At 46.3% G+C, this 26,361-nt stretch overlaps 1 protein-coding gene across 1 annotated transcript in view; it reads left to right on the top strand.

Annotated features, from left to right (window-relative positions):
• The window catches only part of jupb (junction plakoglobin b), a 100,736-nt gene that overhangs the window by 67,824 nt on the left and 6,551 nt on the right, over positions 1 to 26,361 (top strand). The window contains exons 7-15 of the mRNA XM_080775184.1: positions 4,163 to 4,364; positions 5,143 to 5,287; positions 6,430 to 6,533; positions 7,832 to 7,951; positions 9,070 to 9,288; positions 20,385 to 20,537; positions 21,283 to 21,402; positions 24,015 to 24,165; positions 25,963 to 26,084. Coding sequence (XP_080631310.1) covers positions 4,163 to 4,364; positions 5,143 to 5,287; positions 6,430 to 6,533; positions 7,832 to 7,951; positions 9,070 to 9,288; positions 20,385 to 20,537; positions 21,283 to 21,402; positions 24,015 to 24,165; positions 25,963 to 26,084 — 1,336 coding nt within the window. The remainder of the gene's footprint in view (positions 1 to 4,162; positions 4,365 to 5,142; positions 5,288 to 6,429; positions 6,534 to 7,831; positions 7,952 to 9,069; positions 9,289 to 20,384; positions 20,538 to 21,282; positions 21,403 to 24,014; positions 24,166 to 25,962; positions 26,085 to 26,361) is intronic.

Below are 26,361 nucleotides of genomic sequence, written 5' to 3' on the forward strand. Positions count from 1 at the left end.
GGGAGCTTACCTCTCCATGGTAAGCTGGGAAGCCATGGGAACCTCGCGTGGCTTATTTCTTTTCTAAAACGGTTACAAACATATATAGCAAAATTCACCCTAATAAAACTATTAAATTCACAAAAGTGTATAGCTATACGCTTTGCGCCGACCAGAGCGAGCCACACACTTCCTGGTTTTGCTCGGCAAGTATAGGCTATACGTATGTCACGGGAGAATAGCGCTTGATGTCTTTACGGGGCTGCCTAGGAGCCACACATTTACAGTCATATGAGTGCGGGCGGTGCTTGCACGCAAGCACGGCCAGCGTGCGTAAGGCAATCAATCAATCAAGCACTCTCGCGTCCACCAGTTTAGTGACTCTGCGGTCTGACAGCACGGCTTCGACTGCCCATCTCAGCTCTACGAGTCGCTCGATACGTCATATACTTAAGCAATAAGCCACGAGAGGTCTCAGGTTACTGGGTATTTTACACTGGCTGGGGGCGTAGGCAGACCCGACGCGCAGCGGAGGGTCTTCTACCTCCCAGCCAGTGTAAAATACCCGGTAAGCTGGGGCCTCGAGTGGCTTATTGCTTTTCTAAAAGGGTTAACAAACATTATAGCAATATTAACCTAATAAAACTATTACATTCACAAAAGTATCTACGCTTTGCGCCACCAGAGCGAGCAAGCCAGAGCCACAACACTTCCTTGTTTTGCTCTGCAAGAAGCCTATGTGACGGGAGAAGAGCGCTTGATGTATTTACGGGGCTGCCTGGAGCCACACATTCACAGTCATATGAGCCGGGCGGTGCTTAGACGCCCGCACGGCATGTGTTTGTAAAGCAATGAAGCGCTCCCCTTCCCCAGTTCAGCTACAAGGCTGCAGTTTGATACAAAGTGATTGAAGGAGTGGGTTATGGTGAAATTTACACCGGTCACGTGACGGTAACCAGCCAATCAGAATGAAGTATTGGGACTACCCATTTTAGAATGAATGTTGTATACTTTCCAGCGGGTAGTGCAGGACTGGATCAACTTTTTGTGACCGTGAGTGTCCGTGTTGTTCATTCCCATCCCCTCCTGCTTATTTTTCAGCGCTTCTGTTGCAGGACCGCTTTTTATTAAAATGCTTAACCAAGCGACCAGCGGCACCAATTACTTTGACCACATGTAAGGCAAAGCCATCGTGCTACGTGTGCGCGTAACAGGGCACCGAATCCCACTCCACGTAAGCCTTGGACACATAGCCTTGACGATGTTGGCTGCGTTGTCGTGGACACAAGCTGTGACGTGCCCTGTCAGCCCCCACTCGGCAACAGCACTCTTAATAGTTTCTGCCAAATATTCGGAGGTGTGTCGTTCTGATAGGCTGATAGTCAACAACACAATCAGCGTGAAGTTTCCATTCTTGTTCAATGTGATGGCACGTTATGGTGAACTTTCGGTGGCCAAAGCTGTCCAGCAGTCTGTTGTGAGAGCAACATGCTCGGCTGTGGACAAGCAAGATCTCAGCTGAAGTGACATTATATCTTTATAACGCTGTTCAATTCGTTTGGTGATTGTTGATCTCGCTGCAGGTGTGTGGTATTCTGGTTCGGTAAAATGCATTAATTGACGGAAGCCTCTGTCCTCAATCATGCTGATAGGCTGCATGTTCAGCTCAATCATTTTGCAGACTCTTTGTGTGAGCTCCTCCGCCCGACGACCATCACATCTTCTTGGGACTTGTACAAAGGACGTGAGTGTGTTTTGTTGCATGGCCGTGCCCGGGCTTTCGTCGACATTCACGAACGGGTGTTTGGCTACGATATGGTTTCGTAGCATGCTGCTCGTGCCACTGGTGTATGCAAGCTCCGCTTCACACAAGTTACAAACAAACTTTGTCGTCACCTTTCTTTTTTAAATGCTCCCAGACCACACTACGTTTAATTCGTTTCGCCATTTTCTCTCCTCGCACACCTGTCTGTCGCTCACTTAATAACATTTTTTTATCCCCTCCCGGGCCGGTGCGGAAAAGTAATTTCTCTCATTCTAGTGTGCTCTCTTGGACATTACAACTACACTCTTGCTGGGTCGGTTTAATGTAATGACATCTCCCCATGACCAAAAAAATAGCATCAGGAAACTGCGGAAATTAACCCATTCTGACCTGAGATCAGATTCATACGAGGTTTCCACTGGACACACACTGGTCTGATGAACCCATTCTGACCTGAGATCAGATTTAAAAAAATGTCAGTCGTTCTTCGATTTTTCAAAAATAGCAGACCTACAAGCTCGTAGCGCGCCACTCGGTGGCGCGCTACGAGCTTGTAGATCTGCTATTTTTCAATAGCTAAAGCACAACATGATGCTAACACCAATATGGGTTCCCGTTCAGAATGGGTTAACCGTGAAGCTGATAAGAATATTCAGATATTTCTTAACGGTCGGCTAACCTGGCTAGCTAGCCGGTTACCCCCTGACATCCCTAATCTCAGTGTGTTCAAGATGTGGCTAAACGCTTGTTTCCAGAATATTGTAAATGTGCGTGTGTGCGTGGAGAGTTTGAAGACTCCACAACAAACCGAAATTGATTAAATGTCAGAGGACAGCGGCGAGATAAATGAAGGAGAGGAAAACAACAGAGAGAGAAAGGACATAAGTTGAGATTGATTAGAGAGAGAGAGAGAGAACTAAAAGGAAGAGGTCCATAGGGAGGTGCAGCTCAGACCCAAAATGACAGTCCTGAGTGAAGGCTTGGTCGGAATGCAGGCGTAGACGTGCTGTCCCTGTCTGTGTGGAACCCTATATCTGATGTATCGTATCGTTGCTGTCGTGCAGAAACCTCTTATCTCCACACGCTAACGTTTTTGTGGTTTCGTAAATGAACGCCCTGCTATGCCGGATCATACTATACAGCAGCGTCACATAAAAAGCATCAAAAGTGGCAGATCCTCCATAAGCTTGAAGCTTTGCAGATCTGCTATACTTTAAATCCATTTAGACCCGAGGGCTGATTAACCCATTCTGACCTGAGATCAGATTCGTACGAGGTTTCCACTGGACACACACTGGTCTGATGAACCCATTCTGACCTGAGATCAGATTTAAAAAATGTCAGTCGTTCTTCGGTTTTTCAAAAAATAGCAGACCTACAAGCTCGTAGCGCGCCACTCGGTGGCGCGCTACGAGCTTGTAGATCTGCTATTTTTCAATAGCTAAAGCATAACATGATGCTAACACCAAAAGGGGTTCCCGTTCAGAATGGGTTAAAATAAATAAATAAAAGGCTTCTAAAATCCTAAAAGTTTTCTGAAAAACCCCTATATTATGTTTCTATTTCAGTGGTTCTCAACCTTTTTCACGTCAAGGACCGAGAATTATCTGTATTTGGCCCATCTGAAAATATGTTGTTCCAGGGTATATAGGGTAAAAAGTAGTCTATTTTCACTATCTAACACTCTATGTTGCCCAAAACATCTACAGACGTCGTCTTCATAATTACAACCTGTATAGGAGGCCCCGAGACGTTATAGTTTACTGTAGTTCTGTTTTAATTATATAAAACAGAAAAAAAGTAAAGTGAAGACGAGGTATAGCGCAGCAACGTAGTAATGGAACATTTCACCTCCCGTTTTTTTTTTGGGGGGGGGATGGGAAATGGATTGGCTTTTCAGAGTAAAAATCTGCCTCATCTGCTGGGTCTCGTCTCGAGCTGAACAGTTTGCGAACCACCGTGAAAGTTCATCAACGAACCCCCTTCTCTCTCTCTCTCTCTCTCTCTCTCTCTCTCTCTCTCTCTCTCTCTCTCTCTCTTGCGGAAACAACGGTCAGACATGCGGTCGAACATACACTGCTCCCGTGCTTTGCGGTATAGGCTCAGGTTAGCGAGTTTGACGGTATAGGTTGTCGGTCTAATGACAGTCGTGCACCCATAGCATGTCTATAACCCATTTTGACCTGAGATTGAAAGAAAAAATGTCTTCTACATCCTGACAGCTTTCTGAAAAAGCTATGTTTTTCTATGTCAGTCGATTTTTCAAAAATAGCAGACCTATACAAGCTCGTATAGCGCGCCACTCGGTGGCTGCTATTTTTCAATAGCTAAAGCATAGCATGATGCTAACACCAAAAGGGGTTCCCGCGCCCGCCCCAAAATGGGCTAAACTAAAAGCCTGTACCCCCACCCCCTCAGCTCGCCGGTGGAGTCGGTCCTCTTCTACGCCATCACCACGCTCCACAACCTGCTGCTCCACCAGGAGGGAGCCAAGATGGCGGTGCGCCTGGCCGACGGCCTCCAGAGGATGGTCCCCCTGCTGAAGAAGAGCAACCCCAAGTTCCTGGCCATCACCACCGACTGCCTGCAGCTGCTGTCCTACGGCAACCAGGAGAGCAAGGTGCATGTGCGTGCGTGTGCGTGTGCGTGTGCGTGTGTGTGTGAGTGCAATATAGGCAGAGAGAAAGTGAAGGAGAAATGAAACAGCTCTGTGTTCATGTGAGGCTGATTCTACTTTTTCATATCACGGACCCACCAAAGTTCTATAGTATTTGGCCACACTTGGGGAGTTTGAAGACGCCACAATGCTGGGAAATTGATTAAATGTCAGATGCACAACTTACGTTACTTATACGTTACTGTTAGGACGACTTCACCACTTTTCAACCTATATTCTTCACATAATTGGTCGTCACTAATTGATGATAAAATAGCAAAAACAAATTGTTGCTGCGGGCTGCAGTTCAGAAACCCGTCCTCCAGTGACCTCATCGATGGGGAATCCAAACTAATAGAAACTGCAGGCTTTCTATTCCTGAAAAGTCACAATTCTATATATAAGCCATCCTTCTCGCAATAATAGAAATCTAAATACCGTATATATGTTTTCGTTCTGCTTAACGATGTTGTCACTGGAAGACGGGTTTCTGAACTACACAGACTCGCTTCTATCAGACATGTAGATTTTTGTTTGTTTCCTGTTTTTGTTGTTTTGCTTATTACCATGAACCTTTAGTGAGGACCAATTATATGAAGATAGGTTGAAAAGTGGTGAAGTCGTCCTTTACATATTGTGTGGAACTGACATGTGTGGAACTGACTGTATACTCTAGTGTACATATCATAACCAATGCTTCCTTCTTTCTTTATTTTTTCTTTTCTTTTTTTCCCCCTGTCAGCTGATCATCCTGGCCAATGGGGGCCCAGAAGGTCTGGTGTTCATCATGAGGAACTACAATTATGAGAAGCTGCTGTGGACGACCAGCAGAGTGCTGAAAGTCCTGTCCGTGTGCCCCAGCAACAAGCCTGCTATAGTAGAGTCTGGTACGTATACCGTACCGTACCGTACAGTACATTACCGTACCGTACCGGTGTGTCCCAGCAACAAGGCTGCTATAGCAGAGACTGGTATGTGTATACTGTCTGTGTGTAAATGGTGCGTTTTATATAAGGCTTTTATCCAAAACTCTAGTCTGTACACATGTAGGTTGTGGATTACACAACCCTCCCATTCACACACACACATACACACATTCATACACCGATGGTGGCAATTAGGGGTTCAGAGCCTCAAGGACACTTTGACGACACTGACTCTGGGGGGAGTCCGGGATCGAACTGGGAACCTCACGGCGCAACCATCCGGCCGCCGCTCCACCGGCCACTCTACCCCTGAGCCACTGTAGCCAGTATAACAAGCCTGCTAGTAGAGGCTGGTATGAACTGTAATAGTGTGTATAGTTTACTGTGTGTGTATCTCACTCCCAGCAACACGCCTGCTAGTAGAGGCTGGTATGAACTGTAATAGTGTGTATAGTTTACTGTGTGTGTGTGTGTGTGTGTGTGTGTGTGTGTGTGTGTGTGTGTGTGTGTGTGTGTGTGTGTCTCACTCCCAGCAACAAGCCTGCCATACAAGCCCTTCAAAGACAGTATAACTACGTTTTTGGACACACCGATTTATTTCTGTATCCCGAAAGGTGAAATTATAGCCTTCGTGATTATGGGGGATAACCAGTTAACCTCAAGAACATATTATTTACAATTAGTACAATTAATATCACTTGCCTCATTTGGCTGACCAGTTGAAACACTTAAATGGGCCCATTTCTTTCCCTGTAGTTATACCTCACCTTGGCTACAGTTGTTCCAAAACACTGGCTCGGCATCCATTTGTGGGTCACGGAACCAATGACCATGCTTATGGGTTGCAGAGTTAATTAATTTTCCATTTATTTATTTTATTTAATATCTTTTGTTTGTTATGATTTTCCAGAATTTCCCCTTCGAAAATTAAAAAACTGTGTTCTTTCGTGTGTGTGTGTGTGTGTGTTTGTGTGCGTATGCGTGTGCGGGTGTATGTGTGTGTGTGTGTGTGTGTGTGTGTGTGTGTGTGTGTGTGTGTGTGTGCGTGTGCATGCGTGCGTGCGTGTGTGTGTGTGTGTGCGTGCGTGCGTGCGCGTCACCAGGCGGCATGCAGGCGTTGGGACAACACCTCACCGGCTCCAGTCAGCGTCTGATCCAGAACTGCCTGTGGACGCTGCGCAACCTATCGGATGCTGCCACCAAACAGGTTACCGTGACAACCATAATCAACAAACAACAACACCAACCCAATGGGCCAATGGAAGTCATCGTCGATAGACTAGTCAATATGCTCATGCACATTGCTATTTGGTGATTCATGTGTCCACTGTTGAGAGGCATAGTCTCTGACGGGGCGGAAACCTCATTGTGTCCACATCTGTTACTCTTTATACGATTCACATTCAAAAGAAATAAATAGCAAAAGTAGCGGATCTGCAAGCTCGGAATCTGCTACTTTTTTTTATTTATTTTTTAAACTCTTTATTTTAGGATTTTTTTAATATGCAAGACAGACAAAAAAGACAAACAGGACATACAATAGGACAGAAACATCAACAGTAAAAAAAAAAATAATAATAAAAAAAAAACAAGAGGTCATGGGATGTACAACAGCAGCAATAAATATTATAGATTTTTGGGGTTCTTACATTCAATGACAACCGGAAAGACACCACCCATATTCACTCCACATCCACAACCCCCCAGCTAAGTACTCTGTCCACTTCTCCCATCTTCTTTCACCCAGCTCTTTTTGCAGTCTTAACGAATAGGTCATCTGTTCTATAGGTGATGCAGTTGTTTCACAATGTTGATAAATAGGTCGGCAGTAGGACAGTTATTTTTTAACCAGTTTCTTGTAATAGCTTTTTTGCTTGCTACAAGTAGAATCTTAATGCTTTTGTGTGACGCTGTATAGTATGATCAAAATCACGAAAAAGCACAAAAAGGTTAGAATTATGGAGATAAGAGGTTTGTGCCCGGCAGCAAACGATGTGTTAACTCACACTCGGACACTTTCATTCTTAACCCATTCTGAACGGGAACCCATTTTGGTGCTAGCATTATGTTATGCTTTAGCTATTGAAAAATAGCAGATCTACAAGCTCATAGCGCGCCACCGAGTGGCGCGCTACGAGCTTGTAGGTCTGCTATTTTTGAAAAATCTAAGAGCGACTGACATTTTTAGAATCTGATCTCAGGTCAGAATGGGTTCATCAGACCAGTGTGTGTCCAGTGGAAACCTCGTATGAATCTGATCTCAGGTCAGAATGGGTTAATGCTGTTGCTGCCTCGACACCTGAATTTCTTAATGTATCTTTAACCACCTGAAGAAATAGCTAATTGTACAACCTCACAACTGTCCCGATGCGACACATTGGCAGCTTTTTCAGAATCATTGGCTATTTTCACTCCTTCTGCACGACACACTGTCGTACAACAAAGTATAACGTAAAATAAAGTCCGTCTGTCTGTCCTTCTGTCTGTCTGTCTGTCTGTCTGTAGGAGGGGTTAGACGGCTTGTTGCAGATCCTGGTGACCCAGCTGGGTTCTGACGACGTCAACATGTTGACCTGTGCCACAGGAATCCTGTCCAACCTCACATGTAACAACTCGCGTAACAAGGTACCTGTCGTGTCTGTCTGTCTGTCTGTCTGTCTGTCTGTCTGTCTGTCTGTCTGTCTGTCTGTCTGACAGACAGGGGTGGGCAACTGGCGGCCCCCAGCTTCACTTAATGCGGCCCGCATGAATACTGATATAGTATTGATTTCAGCTGTTTACAATTCCAACCCCGCTTTAATTACTTCATGACTAGTATTAAAATGACTATAGTACTTAGTATTAAAATGGTATTGTCTTTCTGTGTCCAATGTAGTTATGTTAACAGTTCATATAAAGTTTAACATAACTATAACTGAATGCATTTGAAATTCAATAAAAAGGTTACTTGTCAGAATTCCAATTCAAAAATAGCAAAAGAATATTCAGGTTTTCAATTCAAATATAGCAAAAAATAGCTGATCGTTTTGAGCTTGTAGATCGGCTATTTTTTCTACGACAGTGATATGCACTGTGGCCCTCTGGAGTGAGTGTGGAAATATATTGGCCCTCACCATCGTCATAGTTGCCCACCCCTGACCCCAGTCCAGACCATAGACTGTAAAAAATATGGACAAAGCGTTCCCCGGGTCTAACATGAACGTACAATGAAGCCTGTCAGTCCTTGCAATGGAAGTCGCCATCTTTCTAGATCCGTTTTGGCCCAGCTGGCCATTGGCTGGCCCAGACAACGAGGCGGGACTTCCCCCCTTCTTCTCTGTTGGTTTTTATTTTGACTCGAGTGGGAGGGGAATCCCTATCATAGACTGTAACGGTAGCCACGCCCCTCAGAACATACGCGACTTTATGGTCATTTTTTAAATTAATGGGACCATAATTTTCCAAAAAGAATATTATGACATGAGAAATGAGACTTTAAACTAGTGACTGGAAGCAAAAAGTATTCATGACCATGTTTATTAAGGTAATACAGTCTAGGTGAAGTTGGGTCCAAATACATGGACTTCTATGGGGTTATGGGTTTTTCTGGGTCCAATGACAGCGCCACAACAGGCCATTATATGAACTTTCATTTCCTTAGTGGCTTCACAAAATATCTGTCTGACTGCCCCCCTGGTCCAGACAGTGGAGTCTCTGATCCATATTGAATAAATATATATGATAACTCCCCCTCCCCCACCCAGACGCTGGTGACTCAGTTCGGCGGCGTGGAGTCTCTGATCCACGCCGTGCTGCGCGCGGGGCAGAAGGAGGACGTGGCGGAGCCGGCCGTGTGCGCGCTGCGACACCTCACCTCCAGGCACCAGGACGCGGAGCTGGCCCAGAATGCAGTGCGGCTGCACTACGGCATCCCCGCCGTGGTCAAGCTGCTGGGGCAGCCGCACTACTGGCCCGTGGTTAAGGTGAGACAGCGAGCGCGTGTGTCTGTGCGTGCGTGTGTGCGTGTGTGCGCGTGCCTGCATGCACTCTTGTAAGCGCAGACTCAGTTATGATGATGATGGATGGACATATTTTTAGAGAATGATGGAAATAGGCCACCGGAGCGAGAGAGACAGAGATGGATGGAGGGATGGAGAGATAGAGAGAGAGAGAGAAGGGAAGTGGACGCACATTTAGTCTTTTACAGGTCCATTAACCACTTTGCTGAAAAGAGCAGATCGACAAGCTCACACAGCGCATTGTGAGCTTGATTTTTAATGCAACAATTTCAAAATCGAGTCGTGAAGTTTGACTGACTGACTGACTGACAGACAGACAGACAGACAGACAGACAGACAGACAGACAGACAGACAGACAGACAGACAGACAGACAGACAGACAGACAGACAGACAGACAGACAGACAGACAGACAGACAGACAGAGACATTAGCCAATAACATCAGAGGAAAAAGAAAAGGTATTTTTAACCTGTATTCGGGCTTGTGTGGTAGGTGGCCTTATACTTCGGTCACGTGAGTGTTAAGTGTCATAGAGAGAAGAGATGCATGAAGCAGATACAATGACGGACATGCTGTAAGTTCAGAGCGATTTTTGAAAGCAGAGGAAGACCAAACAGAAGAGGGACATAGGTGCAGAGGAGGAGGAGGAGGAGGACAGAGGATCAGAGACAGCAGTTCACAGTGAACCGACAGGGACAGTAACCTCGTTACAACTCGTCTCGTCTCAGCCTGGAAAACAATACACAGCCCAAAGACTCTAAAGGTTTGCATGGAGATGCTAATTTTCCTTTCCAGCTAGATGTGGCACCTGCCCACAGAGCCGGAACTACTAGTAACTACCAGCCAACTGGCCTGACCTGAACCCGCACAGAGAATCTAGGTTGTATTGTCAAGAGGAAGGTGTGAGACATGAGCCTGAACAATAGAAATTAATTTACGGCTGTTATCAAAGCAAACCTGGGCTTCCATAACACATCAACAGTGCCACAGGCTGATCACCTCCATGCCACGCCCGGTTGCTGAAATAATTCATTCAAAAGTAGCCCAGACCAAAGTATTAACTGCACACATTACTATACTTTCCAGATGGTAGACATTTCTCGTTTAAAATTTTTTTAGTGGTCTCGTAAAATATTCTAATTCATTGAGATAGGACTTTTTGATTTTCACGAGTTGTACGCCATAATCATCAAGATTAAAACAAAAAAAAGGCTTTAAATACTTCACTTTATGCACGATGAATGGAGAATATATAATGAAAGTTTCACTGTTTTAATTATATTACAGAAGAAAATGAACTTTTATTCAAAATATTCTAATTCAGTGAGATGGAGCTGTATAGAGAGAGAGAGAGAGAGAGAGAGAGAGATAGAGAGAGAGAGAGAGAGAGAGAGAGAGAGAGAGAGAGAGAGTTGATGAGCTCCGAGTGCTGCTGTTCCCTGAGGCACAAACACAGCATGACGAGTCTTTCTGTCACGCACGCATAACATTTTTTACATATTATTGACTGCTGTTGCAAACCAAATTGTACCTCAGGGACATCAGAACGTCACTGCACGGTGCCTTTCCTGTCCTTTGAGCGTTAATATTACACATGCACGCATCAACAGCAGATATAGGCTAATGTTATGAATTACCGTAATTTCCGGACTATAAGCCGCGACTTTTTACCCATGATTTGAACCCTGCGGCTTATACAACGGTGCGGCTTATCTATGGATTTTTACAGCTAACGGCCACTAGGGGACCTAATAAATCCATCTCTATGGCCGGCTATGGCCTCTATGCGGCTTATAGTCCAGTGCGGCTTGTATATGTACACATTTAGTTTTTTCCCTAAATTTAGCTGGTGCGGCTTATATTCAGGTGCGGCTTATAGTCCGGAAATTACGGTACCTTTCAATGTTACAGGAAGGTGTGTTGTTTTACTGTAACTCAAATCTTCTGGGGAGGCCCCTGAAACAACGTTATTTTCAGATGGCGGCCGGCGGCCAAATACATATCATTTTTGGGGTCCTTGGCATGAAAATGCAGAGAACCACTGACATAGAAACGTGAGGTTGTTCAGAAGACTGTCATGATTTTAGAGACATTTGTAGAATCGTCCTCGGGTCTAAATGGGTTAACTGGTCGTTCACCACCTATAGTGCACTCAAAAACACTTCCTGGGACGCATCATCGCATCATCATTATCACCGTGGTCTATTTGCCAGGAGGACATCCTATACAGTCTAAGTGCTTCCACAATTTTGTCTCCCCCGGTGGTTTGACGTGTCTGTCATTATCTAGATGTGCACGTCAGTGGAACAGGAACGGCACATCCACACAGTGAGGGTTTGTGCTCACAACGCGTCTGACACGAAAACCGGTTTTAACTATTGTTTAGTTATTTGTCTATAGACTATATATATATCTGCTAATTTATAAACCGTGTGTGTGTGTTTAGTCCACGGTCAGCGTCAGCTACGGGGTTCAGTTGTTCACCTCTCCGGTCGGTGAGAACCGGGGGGGTGCAGCAGGGGCACTTCTCCCCAGCCACCGTGCCAGTCCACTGGGAGAGAACTGGCTCGCAAGTGACGGAAAACACAACCTGTTTTCACCGCTCCGACAACTTGTTGCTCATATTAACTTTTATTTCTTTCCATAAATATGCTATGGTCTTGCCAAATATTCATTCATATTACATATACAGCCCTTATTTTAAAAAAAGTAAATAATTTAATTCGATCTCGGTGCGGTCAGCTTTTGACGAGGGTTTCTGCTCTTGTCAAATGAGCTAAACTCCGCCTCCTCAAACCACGCTGTGCTGTGATTGGCTATAGAAGCAGCTTCTAGAAGCTGTGGCCAGAACCTGGCTTTTAAAAGCTGCGTCAAAGTTATACGTTTTGAGGAGAAAAAAAGCACGCAAAACAAAAGAAAATCTGTTCATTCCAAGCTTCAAAACGCTTCAAAAGCTGGTCTGCATAGAGATAACATGGGACCACGAAGCTAGAAGCTGCTGCTTCTAAGCTTCTAGCTTCCTTGGTGTGAACGGGGCTTAAGGCTCGGATACGGCTTAAGTGGGTAATAAAGTATGAATACATTTTGACTCCTGTTAACTAAAACAACACCAGTCCGAATTAAAGAGCCATCCACACGAACATGATAACGACGACTATATGACGTTAGCGAACAGTATAACTTTCAGTAAACACGCTGAACGTGTCGTGACTACCATATGAAATGGTGTTTCATGTGAAGTGATGACGTCCGTCCCGTGTATACATTCGGAACTGAATTTCCTTTCCGACCGTCCAAAAACTACAGCTGTGCTGCGATGAGCGCACAGGGCGTAGCTCTGTTAGAACGGCATGAGAGGAGCCGGTGATAGAAGAACAGGGAGAGACGACGAGGAACGCATGACAGCATGGCAGATGTGAGGAGAGAGAGAGAGAGAGAGAGAGAGAGAGAGGTGTGCCTGGGTTATTGAGTGCACTGATCATTACAATACAATGTCCTGAAGAAAATATTTCAAAACACAGCAGGGGGAAAAAATAAGGTTGGTTTTCTATGGACAAGCCAATGATGACATCGGTGTGTGTGTGCATGCATGTGTGCGTGTGTGTGTGTGATGAAATCAAATAGCAAGCAAAGCTTGGTATGGGTAAATATTGACAATAATGTCAATATTGTGATACTAAGAGACTATAGATATCGTCTATGATTTCAGTTATGCGTTGTTCTCTCTGAAATAAAAAGTCATTGGAGGAGATGCTCTAGTGCGCTGGCTATATACAGTACATGCACGACACTTAAGCTGCTATGCAGCCTGACTGCAAAGCACCTGGTAGAGCAAAGTGTATTTTGTACTTGTTAGTGTCAGTGGAATGTATAGTGCACTGGTGGCTGTGATTCGTTTTGTCACTACTGCTGCTCAGGGGTGCCCTCCAGTGGCTGGACGTTGTTAGTGTCCGCACCGCAGAGCGGGTCACGTTGCGCGTCATTCTCCTCGTCGAGCGACGCGGCCCTGCGATAGAGATTACAGTATGATTACAGTATGAAGGATATACATCACCGTTTAACCCATTTAGACCCGAGAACGATTCTATAATGTCTTCTAAATCATGACAGTTTTCTGGAGAAAAAAAAAGCCATGTTTCTATTATGTCAGTGGTTCTCAAACTGAATGGATTAACACATGCTTTATCTCTGTTGTTTGAGGCATCGGTTACGTAACGATAGAGTGTTCCCAGAAAAAAAGCCTAGTCGTCTATATGGACAGATTCCATCGAGTTGAAAGCAGGAAGAACAATGAGTTGTTAATTCTGATACAGCAGGCCAGAACGAGACAGAGGACGAGAGAGAGAGAGAGAGAGAGAGAGAGACACACAGAGGTGAATTGACAAAAACCCGGCCAGATGCAGCTGGAATGTCCCTGAGCCCGGGAGCTTTGTTGTCTTTGAGCTTTTGAGGTTCCGGGAACAAGGAAGTGAACGCGGTAAAAGGTAACATCGCTTATATAACATTTAGTGCAGTGGGTTCCAACCCTTTTGACGTCGAGGCCCGTTAATGTTGTCTCATGCGTTTGAGCCTCGGACCACCATTTGAAGACATTTAAGCCTCTCAGATCCAACACTAAAATAATGTTCTGTTTTCGTTGGATGAGATTTTGTCCACAGTTCCATGCTTGTTGATCAAAACGTTGATCAAAATAAGAATTCCTGACATTCTCTATAATTGTGTAGAATTCTTGAAGTATAGTGCAGATGTTTAACAATAATCTCTGCATTTAGCATGCAGGGGGACCACTGGTGGTCCCCGGGACCATTGGTTGAAAATGACTGATTTAGTGTATATGGCTATTCAATCTCCTCACCGCAGGGCAACTTCATTCCATGCTGACTGAATGTCATAAACGATCACCAACATGAGTGTGGTTGCTTTGGGTATAAACAGAAAGCAAGACACTCAGACATGAAGGAAGCATGAGTTCAAGTCCGTTGCTCTCCCCATGTCCCCCATATATGGGGACTATAGGTTGGCGGAGGGTGTGTATACTGTAGAGCCCAGGATCACATTAGATAATTGACACATGGGGTGAAAAATGGGTTACAAAATCGTGGGATACAAATTATATATGAAAAAGGAACAAACACCCGCACACTGTCTTCAAATGCAGTGAATCTAAATCATAAAGATAGCCTGATGAAGGCCGCATTTGAAGACAGGTGTCTGTTCCTTTTTCATTTTTTGGGGCACCGTATACCCTCTCCTACACACCTGTCGCCTGTAGGTGTGCCTTGCTTTCACTGCGTCATCGTCTCTGCTGCCTCCCTCTATACGGATTATTGCATGGATGACATTGGCTCTTTTTTTGTGTGTGTGTTCTGTGTTGTCACTGCTGTTGTATCTTGGTCACCGGCTACCAGTGAGGAGCCCCCCCCCCCCCCCCGCCCAACCCTTTCTGGTGCCGCCCCAGCCCGGAGGATTACGTATATATACAGTGCCAATTATCAGCCTCCCCGCCTGCGGCTTAGCCCTCCCTCGAACACGGGCCAGTTGTGTTCATACAGACTACAAAGGCTCGACAAAGCCGGATGCGCCACAGTGGATTTGAACCCGTGACCCGGCTCCCGCGGTGGTGGGCAGCTACTCTACTCTACCACTGCTCTCACGCTCTTTATGTGCCTCTCTCTCTCTCTCTCTCCCTAGATCTGGTTCAGCGGGACAGCGATCATTGTTCTGCCTGTATGCCTAGTTCCCTGCTGACTGTATGGCTTTTGTAGTATTTTAATTGATGGGTGGCCATGTTGTTGTTGCAGCCACCAGCAGGAGGGAGTGTGAGTTAGTTTATTTTTTCAGTTTCTATATAGTCTTCTTCTTCTCCTCCTTCTTCTTCTCCTCCTTCTTCTTCTTCTTCCTCTCCTTCTCCTTCTCCTCCTCCTCCTTCTTCTTCTTCTTCTCCTTCTCCTCCTCCTCCTCTTCCTTCTTCTTCTCCTCCTCCTCCTCCTCCTCCTCCTCCTCCTCCTCCTCCTCTTCCTTCTTCTTCTCCTCCTCCTCCTCCTCCTCCTCCTCCTCCTCTCGTGTATGATCACCAGATGTGCAGCTTTTAGTCTTGTCTCTGCATGGGCACACATCAAAGACGCCATGCAGCCTCTGAGGGTGGACTATGGGGATGGGGGGACGCGTAATTATGTGTTCCGGCAGTCTTCTCAAAGCCCAGGGAATGTGCATGTGCTCCCCTCTATATACGGCAGTGCATCTCGTATATACATTAAATGACTGTAACTATCAGCCATTCAGACTTGTAGTAGTGTCTGGCAGTATTTTCCCCTGCTGAGACGCATTATGCTGCTGTAGGATTTCTACCAACATTGCCATAATGGATATTTCTCTGACAGCAGTGGAATGGAATGGAAGCTGCTGGGGGAGAAAAATAGAGGTTTATCTGGCAGATGAGAGCGAGGGAGAGAGAGAGAGAGAGAGAGAGAGAGAGAGAGAGCGCAAATGAGGGTATGGAGGGAATGGAGAGTAACATTGAAATTACAAAAAACTGGATTGAAGGTTAAGAGTTCACCCTGCAAATGGAACTCGATTTCCATACTACTTCTTCTCAAATGGATCTGTGCTGAAATTGTTGGAAACGAGAATCACCGCTATGCTACTGGCTGATAACTGAACATGTATTGTAGCTCCATGCAGCTGTCTGTCTGTCTGTCTGTCTCTCCTATGCTGTCTCCCTCTCAGCTGTGTGTCTGTCTCTCTTATACTGTCTCCCTCTCAGCTGTCTGTCTGACTCGCCTATACTGTCTCCCTCTCAGCTGTCTGTCTGTCTCTCTTATGCTGTCTCGCTCTCAGCTGTCTCTTTGTCTCTCCTATACACTGTCTCCCTCTCAGCTGTCTGTCTGTCTCTCTTATGCTGTCTCCCTCTCAGCTGTCTGTCTGACTCGCCGATGCTGTCTCCCTCTCAGCTGTCTGTCTGTCTCTCTTATACTGTCTCCCTCTCAGCTGTCTGTCTGTCTGTCTGTCACGGTCTCTGTACCTGTCCTGTCTGTTTGTCTCTGTTACACTCTCCCTTATAGTTATCTATCCCAAATATGCCCCCCCCCCCTAACCCCCCCCCCCAGAATCGCGGACGGTTTTCTGCCGCAGTCTGAAAAACTCACCCCGTCAGACTCGGTCCATAGAGCGCTCCTCTCTCACGTACAGTATGTATGTATATATCTTATGTGTATGCTATTGATATTTTCTCTGCTGGACCGCAAAATGTTAAGAAATCAGAGCGTATACTGTTCAGGCAGATGCTTGGGTTTTGCTTCTTATTGGAAAGCGCAAACGTGTTGTTCTGTTGCAGTATGTACTGTATGTACAGTATATACACTTAATTAAGTCATTGACGAGGGTTTATAATGCCATTGATCTGGTGCTTGTAGGTCACTCTGGATGAGAACTGCTGTATACAGACTGTTAATTGAACAACAGAGTGATACCAAATGAACACATTGTTTCACAGATCTCCTGTTCTCCTTGACTGTCAGTCTTAGTTTAATTACAGCCACAGTCTTCTACTGTTGGCCACACTCCGTTGCTCCAGTGGGAGTGGAGACAAGCACGCAACGCACGCACGCACATACACACTTTTTAGTAATTATTGACTGCTGTTGCAAACCAAATTGTGCCTCGGGGACATCAGAGCTTCACTGTAGCATTGTCTTAACCCATTCTGACCTGAGATCAGATTCATACGAGGTTTCCACTGGACACGCACTGGTCTGATTAACCCATTCTGACCTGAGATCAGATTCTAAAAAAATGTCAGTCGTTCTTCGATTTTTCAAAAATAGCAGACCTACAAGCTCGTAGCGCGCCACTCGGTGGCGCGCTATGAGCTTGTAGATCTGCTATTTTTCAATAGCTAAAGCATAACATGATGCTAACACCAAAATGGGTTCCCGTTCAGAATGGGTTAACCGGAACAAAACACAACACAACACAAACGCACTGGGTTGCTTCTCTAAACGCCAGCCAAGGACAACAGGGAACAAGAGTATAAGTCAACTCACATGCTGCGGCCAAGTGCTGTACGAAAACATAGACGGTCTTCGCTGTTAATCGCTTCCTTTTTTGTACAGAGGGCACTGATTGGTGTAAATGTGTTTACATTGCTATAACAATTAAAGTACATGGAGCATAAAATTGCCATTATGTCCTGTTTGTTGCTCATTACCGATGATTACAGAGTTGACATAGAGTTGAGACTTTGATGAGATAATGGCAATTTTGACACACTATTATCACTTGGAACCCCACATAATGAGCTGCAATGCTCATCATACACATACGTATATATATATATATATATGTTAATTTTGAATGTTGCGTCATTGTGAAGTGAAATGGGCAGACTTCACAATGGTATAGGGCAGGCAAAGTCACTACACTAACAAAGATATGATAAAACAGGTTCCCTGGACGCTTTTTGGATCATATATCGTATAAATTAAAATGATCGGGATGTTAGGTCAACTCTGTAAAGTCAACTATTTTTTAGGAAAGTGTTTCCGGTTCATGGCTTTTCAGAGTAAAAGCGATCAGACAACTCCGGCACACCCCAGAGCTCCTATTTTGATGCACTTCCGGCACTAAACGTGCATGTTAAACGGCTATAGGTGTGGTGTGCTGTCATGCTCATTTCAGCGCGGCTGGATAGCGTATTTCAACCAATTGCTTGGTCAGAAGAACTGTATACCTTTTTTTTGAGTGGTGCAACCACTCCCTTACGGAGCTATGTGTGTGTGTGTGTGGCTAGCTGGATGGGTGGCTGGGTGCCTGGGTCTGAGCATAATATCTCTACATCTATAAACTGCTGTGAAAGCTCCACGCTCCACAGAGGATGAGCCCGCTTTGCTTCCTGGTGGTGGGTGACCCCATATAGCCTCCGATCCCCTCCGGCGCTATCCCTGGGCCAATCTGTCCACCCGCGCACCGCAAGTGCAGGTCTATAATCTCACAGGCAGATTGGCGGTCAAACGTGCTTCCAGGAAGGTGACCTTCCTATAACTCATTGGAGTGACCTCGTGTCCTTTTCCTTTAGTGTCGACGCTGCACTACAATTCACCCCGTAATGTAATGGACACATTCGGGGATGAACCCGATATACCTCAGCGCCAATTAACTTCACGGGAGTCAATCAGCGGCAATTAGCTATGAACCTTGTCTGTTATAGGCACGCACGCGCGAGCACGCACGCACACACACACGCACACACTTTATGCTACTAGAATATAAATCATTGTGACTGTGTGTGTGTGTGTGTGTGTGCTTGGGGCCCATGAGTCAGCACAGCTCCACTGAGGGCGAGGTCGCGTGCACGTGCACGCATCCGCCGGTGTGGCGGCAGACCGCTGGGTGAGCGCTGGCGCTTTTGGCATGGGGGGGGGGCAGGCAGTGTCTTGAGTGTACAGGTTTTAATGAGGCTGACCATATATGGAGCGTGTCTTGAGTTTACACAGGGTTTGATGAGGTCAGATCAACACATGGAACATGTCAGAACAGATCAGCTCCATATATGGAGATCTAAGGGTTTTGAGGTCAGATGTAAGAGTTACTGGCCGGCTTCTTATATTATGCAGATCTAAGGGTTTGTTGAGGTCAGCGTCGTGATCTTCATGTATGGAGACATGGGCTCAGACGGCCATATATGGTGACGTGACGTGCCACACAAGGCGTGATGTCACGAGGCGTGACACAGACAGGCAAATGCAGGCTTTCATAGTATAAACAGTGACACATACGGTCGTGATAATAACTATACAACTGCACTCTGTCGAGTGCAAGCAGAGCGCGCAAGTACTGTCGAGCGTCGACCGCTGCGAACTTTCAAATCTCAGCCTCTGTAAAACATTGGAATTAAATACTATATAAAGTCGGGTTATGACTGGCTGTCAATGTTGACGTAATTACGATATGTTTCAATATTGGTTATCTAACTACATGTATATGTGTAAGTTGTAAGTTGAAAAGTACTATACTGTCAGTGGTCGGCTGTATTTTTTATGCGTATGCTCGGACTCGGAGGCATACTGATTTTGAGCGTGATGTAATGAAGATACTGTATGTACAGTATCAATGCCGGGGTATAACTGGCTTGTTTCGATGGTGACGTAATAAAGAACAATACTCACGCGCTCTGCTTGCACAATTGAACTATATATAGAGCACCAAAGTCCTGACGTCACTCTCTCACTCTCTCTCTCTCTCTCTCTCTCTCTCTCTCTCTCTCGTGCCCTGCCAGGGGCTGCAGATGTCATTTCTCTGTGGAGAATAACATCGTGGTCTGGGTGTACGGGATAGATGAGAGAGAGGCTGCTAGTTGGGGCCTTAATGTGACTCCTTATTATAACAGATAGACGCCTTATACATAGATGAGAGGAGAGAGGGGCGAGAGAGGACAGAGAGGATGGAGGAGGAGAATGTGACGTTATTATGGAGATGTGCAAGAGCGTGCGGCCGTGCGTGCGTGTGTGAGAGACAGAGTGAGGGAGAATGTGACTCATAGGAGAACATGACAGAGCTCATTAGAGAGGAAAGCACAGAGAGAGGAATGGAGGGAGGAGGCAGACTCTGTAACTGTTGTACAGGAGAGAGAGAGAGTGAGAGAGAGAGAGACTATCCATCAGATGTAGTAAATCCTCAGATGAACGCATCATCACACATCAAAGTGTTGTGAGCTTATATATATATATCTCCTCTTCATGACAAAGAGTATAGACCGGCACAAATCCTTTTGAATATATACTGTATATATTCTTTCACAGCAAACATTTCTAACTGTGAAAGAATATGGGGGGGGTGGGGGGGGGACGACATATTTTCTTATTGGGGTCAAATACAGATAATTCCGGGAGTTCCTTGACATGGAAAAGGTTGAGAACCACTGACATTATAGAAACATAGGATTTTCACGGGGTACTGCAGGGTGTTATAAGAAGTATTGGCCTCTCTGACCCCTTTGGTCAAACCCCCCCTCCCACTCCCCCAACGCTCTCTGATCTGATGATGTCGTCGTCCTCTCCTCAGGCTACGGTTGGGCTCATCCGTAACCTGGCACTTTGCCCGGCCAATCAGGCTCCCCTGAGGGAGGCGGGAGCTATCCCGCGATTGGTCAACCTGCTGCTGAAGTCCCACCAGGACACGCAGAGACACGCCTCCTCGGCGCAGCAGACGTACCAGGTTGGACGCACGCACGCACACACGCACACACACACGCATGCTACGCACGCATGCTACGCACGCACGCACTCACGCGCGCATGCTACGCACGCACTCACGCATGCTACGCACGCATGCTACGCACGCACACACACACACATACACACACACACATACATACACACAGAGGATTCTATGCACTCTATAGCCTTTTCAGGAAATGCCATAATAATTAGCCAACATTTTAGTAAGAACACTTAATATTCAACATTCAAATTCTAGCCTTTGGGATGGAGCCATGTTTTTGTCATCCAGCTGTTATTTGTTGTTACAGCCGGTTCAAAACCCCCAATGACTTCCATTATACAATTACAGTTCAATGTTTCACTTACAGACAGACAGACAGACAGCTTCAGAGCCATGCTACATGATACTGTTGTAGGCTACTGTACATGTACAGTATATAGTGATAAACAAAATGATCACCGTGGCATTCATCATTTCTGTCACTGCAACAAATGCCTCCTGGGTAACGGTCTCTCTGTCTCCATCTGTGCTGTGTGCATGTGTGCGTGTGTGCGTGTGTGTGTGTGTGCGTGTGTGTGTGTGTGTGTGTGTGTGTGTGTGTGTGTGTGTGTGTGTGTGTGTGTGTGTGTGTGTGTGTGTGTGTGTGTGTGTGTGTGTGTGTGTGTGTGTGTGTGTGTGTGTGTGTGTGCGTGCGTGCGTGCGTGCGTGTGCACGTCTCTCTCTCTGCCCCTCCCCCCAGGACGGGGTGCGTATGGAGGAGATAGTGGAGGGTTGCACCGGAGCGCTGCACATCCTGGCCAGAGACCCCATGAGCCGAGGAGAGATCGCCAGCATGCAGACCATCCCTCTGTTTGTGCAGGTATTAATATAGACCAGTGGTTCTCAACCTTCTTTCACCAAGTATACCATACCACCTCAGAAAATATTTGGCTCTCCAGGTTACCACCATTATGATGTTAAAATACGTCAAACAAATACAGTAGCGTACACCTAACCTAACCTATCCCAGGGATATTTGAACAGCACTAATCTGTGTTGGGACTTCAACACGGCCCTGGATGTCAACTCATTTCACTGGAGCAATAAGTGCTCAAGGTCCGTCTGACTCCGAGACGTCCACCACTGCAGTTTTTACGTGCAGCTGCTGCTGCCGGTCAAAATATTCTCCTTAATTAAACACTTTAGTTCCATTTCAAAGCCACTGCATTGCCAGTTTGCCACCGTTTATAGTTTGTTGTGATCAGTATCGTCAGCAGAGCAGCTGCTGACAACAACAAAACTCGCCTCCTCCCCCCCCCCCACACCCCCACCTTTGTCATGTCCAGGAAGATTTCTGGTATACCATCAGAGGAGGTCCTTGGTACCACTAGTGGTACTAGTACCACAGGTTGAGAATCACTGATAACTTATCTTTAAACATGCAGCGCCCTAATAACAAGCTGTATTGTTTTTCCGAAGGATATTCATCTTCACAGGTCTGTGTTCAACAGCAACAACACAAAACGACACATAGTACAGAAAAAACATGGCCGCCAAGACGATACAAAAACACGAGGTCCCCCACTGTGTGTACATGTAGAGCCGTCCTATATCGGCAGGGGGCAGTTTGTTTAATGCCGCGATGGCCGACGGGACAAAGCTCCTCTACTGAAACGAACCTTTTCCCCTCCAGGGTAAGGTTCTGTATCTTTGTCCTGATGGCACAAGGTTGGAAGAAGCGATACAGGGTGATGATCTGCGTCAGGTGATATTGAGAGTGCTAGCCATGTTCATGTCAGAAAGTGTGGGTTGTGGGAAGTCTCGGAAGCAATGCGGGTAATACTGAAAAGTTCATTTTCTGTTAGGCATGGGCAGTGTGTCGTAGAAACATAGAAACAGAATAATGCTTTTGTACAATGAATGCTTTTGTACAATAAGCCATCCGGTGTTGGTTTTGTCGACACGCACGCGCGCGCACACACGCACAAATGCGCGCAGGTGCGCGCAAAAGTTAGAGTATGTCGATAAGAGGTCTCTTATTACCCCGACACTGACAATATATTAGTTTACTGTAGTTGTATAGTCACACAAAACTTCTCCAACCACGAGAGGGTCATGGTCGGAATCACCTCACTTCAGTCATATCTCTGTTTACATTCACCACTCTCCTCCATCCTCTCTCTCTCTCTCTCTCTCTCTCTCTCTCCGCGTTATCTGCCAGATAAACCATTATGTTTTCCAGCAGCATCTATTCCATTCCACTTCCGTCAGAGAAATATATCCATTATGGTGAATTTACTAGAAATCCTACGGCAGCATTATGCGTCACTGCAGGTACGATAACATAAACCCGCACGCACTCACTCACGCACACGCATATTCCTCATAAGGCTCCACAATTCTGTCTGGAGTAATAATCCAATTTGTGTTTCCGTTTAACGTTTTCACAATGTCACAGCGACATCCATCACAGTTATTACAGTGGCGGTGATTTGAGCAGGAAATTATGTCATTGCGTGTTTTGTGTGCCTTCCGTGTTGATGTGAGCGTCGACCGTCCTGCATGGCATCACGTCTTAGCCCGTTTTGGACCTGACGTCAAAAAAAAAAAAAAAAAAAGTCTTCTATACCCTGACAGTTTTCTGAAATACCTGTTTCTGTATCAGCGGTGCTCAATATTTCCTGTCAAGGACCCCAAACATGATATGTAATTTTTCCACCGACCCCCTATCTGAAAATGTGTTGTTCCAGAGAGCAAAGATTTGAGTTAAAAACGTTTCTTTCTGAAAAAAAATATATATATTCCAAATTTGCGCCACATTTTCGCAATAAAAGAAAAGGGTCGACGGGCTAAATGCATACAATGTTGGGGGTCCTTGAACATGAAAACGTTTGAGAACTATACTGACATAAATAAATCTTTGAGAAAACTGTTTTAGAAGACATTATCTGTATGAACTTCAGTCTCTTTATAATATAGTTCAGTGGTTCTCAAACGCTTCCCTGTCAATAAGGACCCCTAATAATAAGGCCGCGGACCCCGGCGGCTCCCCCACCTGGAAAAAAAAATATGCAGATGTATACAAGCTCACAGCGCAGCACGAAGTGGCGCGCTGTGAGCTTGTAGATCTGCTATCTTTGAACAGCCCCAGAAGGTCCCCCCCCCCCCCACTTTGAGAACCACATGTCTCATAGTTGATTCTTAGAACTCTCTGCAGGGCTCTGTTTTCTATTTTATCCCTATAAACCACTGTAGCTCACAGCGTGTCGATGTGTAGATTGGCTATATTAACTATTCAAAAATGTTTTTGCAAAATAGTCAAGAAAGGCAAAGTAGGGATAAAGGGGTTTAGCATTGACGGAAATAGAGCTCTCTCTCTCTCTCTCTCTCTCTCTCTCTCTCTGGCTCTCTAATCAGATATACTGTGTAACACTGATTGTTTATGTGTTCTTCTATGTGTGTGTGTGTGTGTGTGCGTGCGCGTGCGTGCAGCTGCTGTACTCGTACGTGGAGAACGTGAAGCGCGTGTCCGCCGGCGTGCTCTGCGAGCTGGCTCTGGACAAGCAGTCCGCTGAGGTCATCGACGCCGAGGGAGCCTCCGCGCCCCTGATGGAGCTGCTGCACTCCAACAACGAGGGCATCGGTATAACACGCACGCGCGCACACACACACACACACACACACACACCCTCTTTTAGTATCTGTCCGTCTCTCTCTCTCTCTCTCTCTCACGGCATGCACACGCAGCAGTTTCTTTGAGAATTGGCCAGCGCAAAACAAAGCCAGTGTGTGCGACGTCTCTCTCACTAGTCCCACACACACAGACCCCACGCACAACTTGTTCAGCACGTACTGCTTGACACAGAACAACCGCGAGCGACACACGTCGAATGTCATTGGCTATCGCCTTAAACGACACATTATTTTCAGCTTTTCGGGCCTGTTATATCGACCTGCTGCTATAGTCGCCGGTATAGTCGCCGGGTACGTTCCCCGTTGACAAAATAATGCACTTCCGGTGAATTCGTACGGTTGTCGCCCCCAGCTGTTAAAACGCACTGTGAGAGTTTCAAAGCTATGCATGGACGAAAGAGGACGTGTGTCGTGTGTGTCCCCACCCCCAGGCAGTTCAGCAGCAGAAAAGCAGAAAGGTGTTTAATAAACAAGTCAATAATCACCGCTGACTAGTCTTAACGGCATTTGACTAAATCAATCTGACAATTATCCTCCAGCACCTCATTGAATTATATCGGCATCAGGCCAGAACACAGGGAGTCGCTATATGCTATTCTATAAGAGCAAGACCCCCAACGGAGCAGTGTCAAGGCTCATACATATATAAGTCTGGGTTTTCGGTGGCGAGGTGACCACCGAACTACAACATGACGTCACGAGCCGCGGTGAAGAGCAAACCACCGCCACCGCCCCAGCCCTTCTCTCTGTTTTTACTCACCAACGCTCAACGTTATTTAGAGCGGTGGTCACCTCACCACCGGAGCGGTGGTCACCTCACCACCGGAGCGGTGCGGTCACCTCACCACCAGAGCGGTGCGGTCACCTCACCACCGGAGCGGTGGTCAGCTCACCACCGGAGCGGTGCGGTCACCTCACCACCGGAGCGGTGCGGTCACCTCACCACCGGAGCGGTGGTCAGCTCACCACCGGAGCGGTGCGGTCACCTCACCACCGGAGCGGTGCGGTCACCTCACCACCGGAGCGGTGCAGGTCACCTCACCACCGGAGCGGTGGTCAGCTCACCACCGGAGCGGTGCGGTCACCTCACCACCGGAGCGGTGCGGTCACCTCACCACCGGAGCGGTGGTCACCTCACCACCAAACACCTACGCTGGCTCCTTTCCAGGCGAAGAAGCAGCGGTTCTACTCCGAGTCTCTCTCGTGTGACCCTATCTCATTTCCTTCACCCGACGTCTGAAATTCCTAATTTAAGGTTAGGGTTAGGTTTAGGCATATAACCACGCCCAATAGTTCTTCCTTTCCTTCATAAACTGTTCCCCTTTGTGCTACTCTGCGTGTGCGTGCGCGTGTGTAAACTACTTGTGTTGATATTTGGAAGCCTCGGTAATGTCCATAAATCAGCCGTGAGGGGCCTGCAGATTGCAGGCATGCCCATGAAGCCGAGAGCTGACCTGCAGGCATCGGCGAAATTCTGTTCAGCGTCTGCAATAATTGGCAGTCGCCATACATGGAGAAGGCGATGCTTCTCCGTGTATGTGTATCCTGAAGCACTTGTTGTAGAGTTTTCCAAGTTTGCGCGCATCCACTATATTGTTTGTGTTTCAAGAGTTTCTTGTTAAATGTGAAAGCAAATAAAGATGTTAAATGTGTGCGTGTGCGTGTGCGTGCGTGCGTGTGTGTGTGTGTGTGTGTGTGTGTGTGTGTGTGCGTGTGTGTGTGTGTGTGCGTGTGTCCGTGTGTCCAGCTACGTACGCTGCAGCCGTGCTGTTCCGCATCTCAGAAGACAAGAGCTCCGACTACAGGAAACGAGTGTCGGTGGAGCTCACACACTCTCTGTTCAAACACGACCCCTCCGCCTGGGAAATGGTACGAACGCTCCCTCGTTTTTATCCCATTTTGGACTGGGGGTCGATTGAAAAAGAGAAAAAAAAGGCTTCAAAAACCCATGTTTCTATATGTCGGTGGACCCCCAGAATTATCTCTATGTATGTTGTTCCAGGGACCCCCCCCCCCCCCCCAGAAGCCAATATTTTAGTTAAAAATGTTCGCTCTGAAATATATATTCAAAGATTTGTGCCACATTTTCACGACTTTTCCAAAAATAGCAGATCTACAAGCTCATAGCGCGGCACTCTGTGCCGCG

Source organism: Protomyctophum bolini (assembly GCF_963924005.1).
Source record: "Protomyctophum bolini genome assembly, chromosome: 11".
Lineage (NCBI taxonomy): Eukaryota > Metazoa > Chordata > Actinopteri > Myctophiformes > Myctophidae > Protomyctophum > Protomyctophum bolini.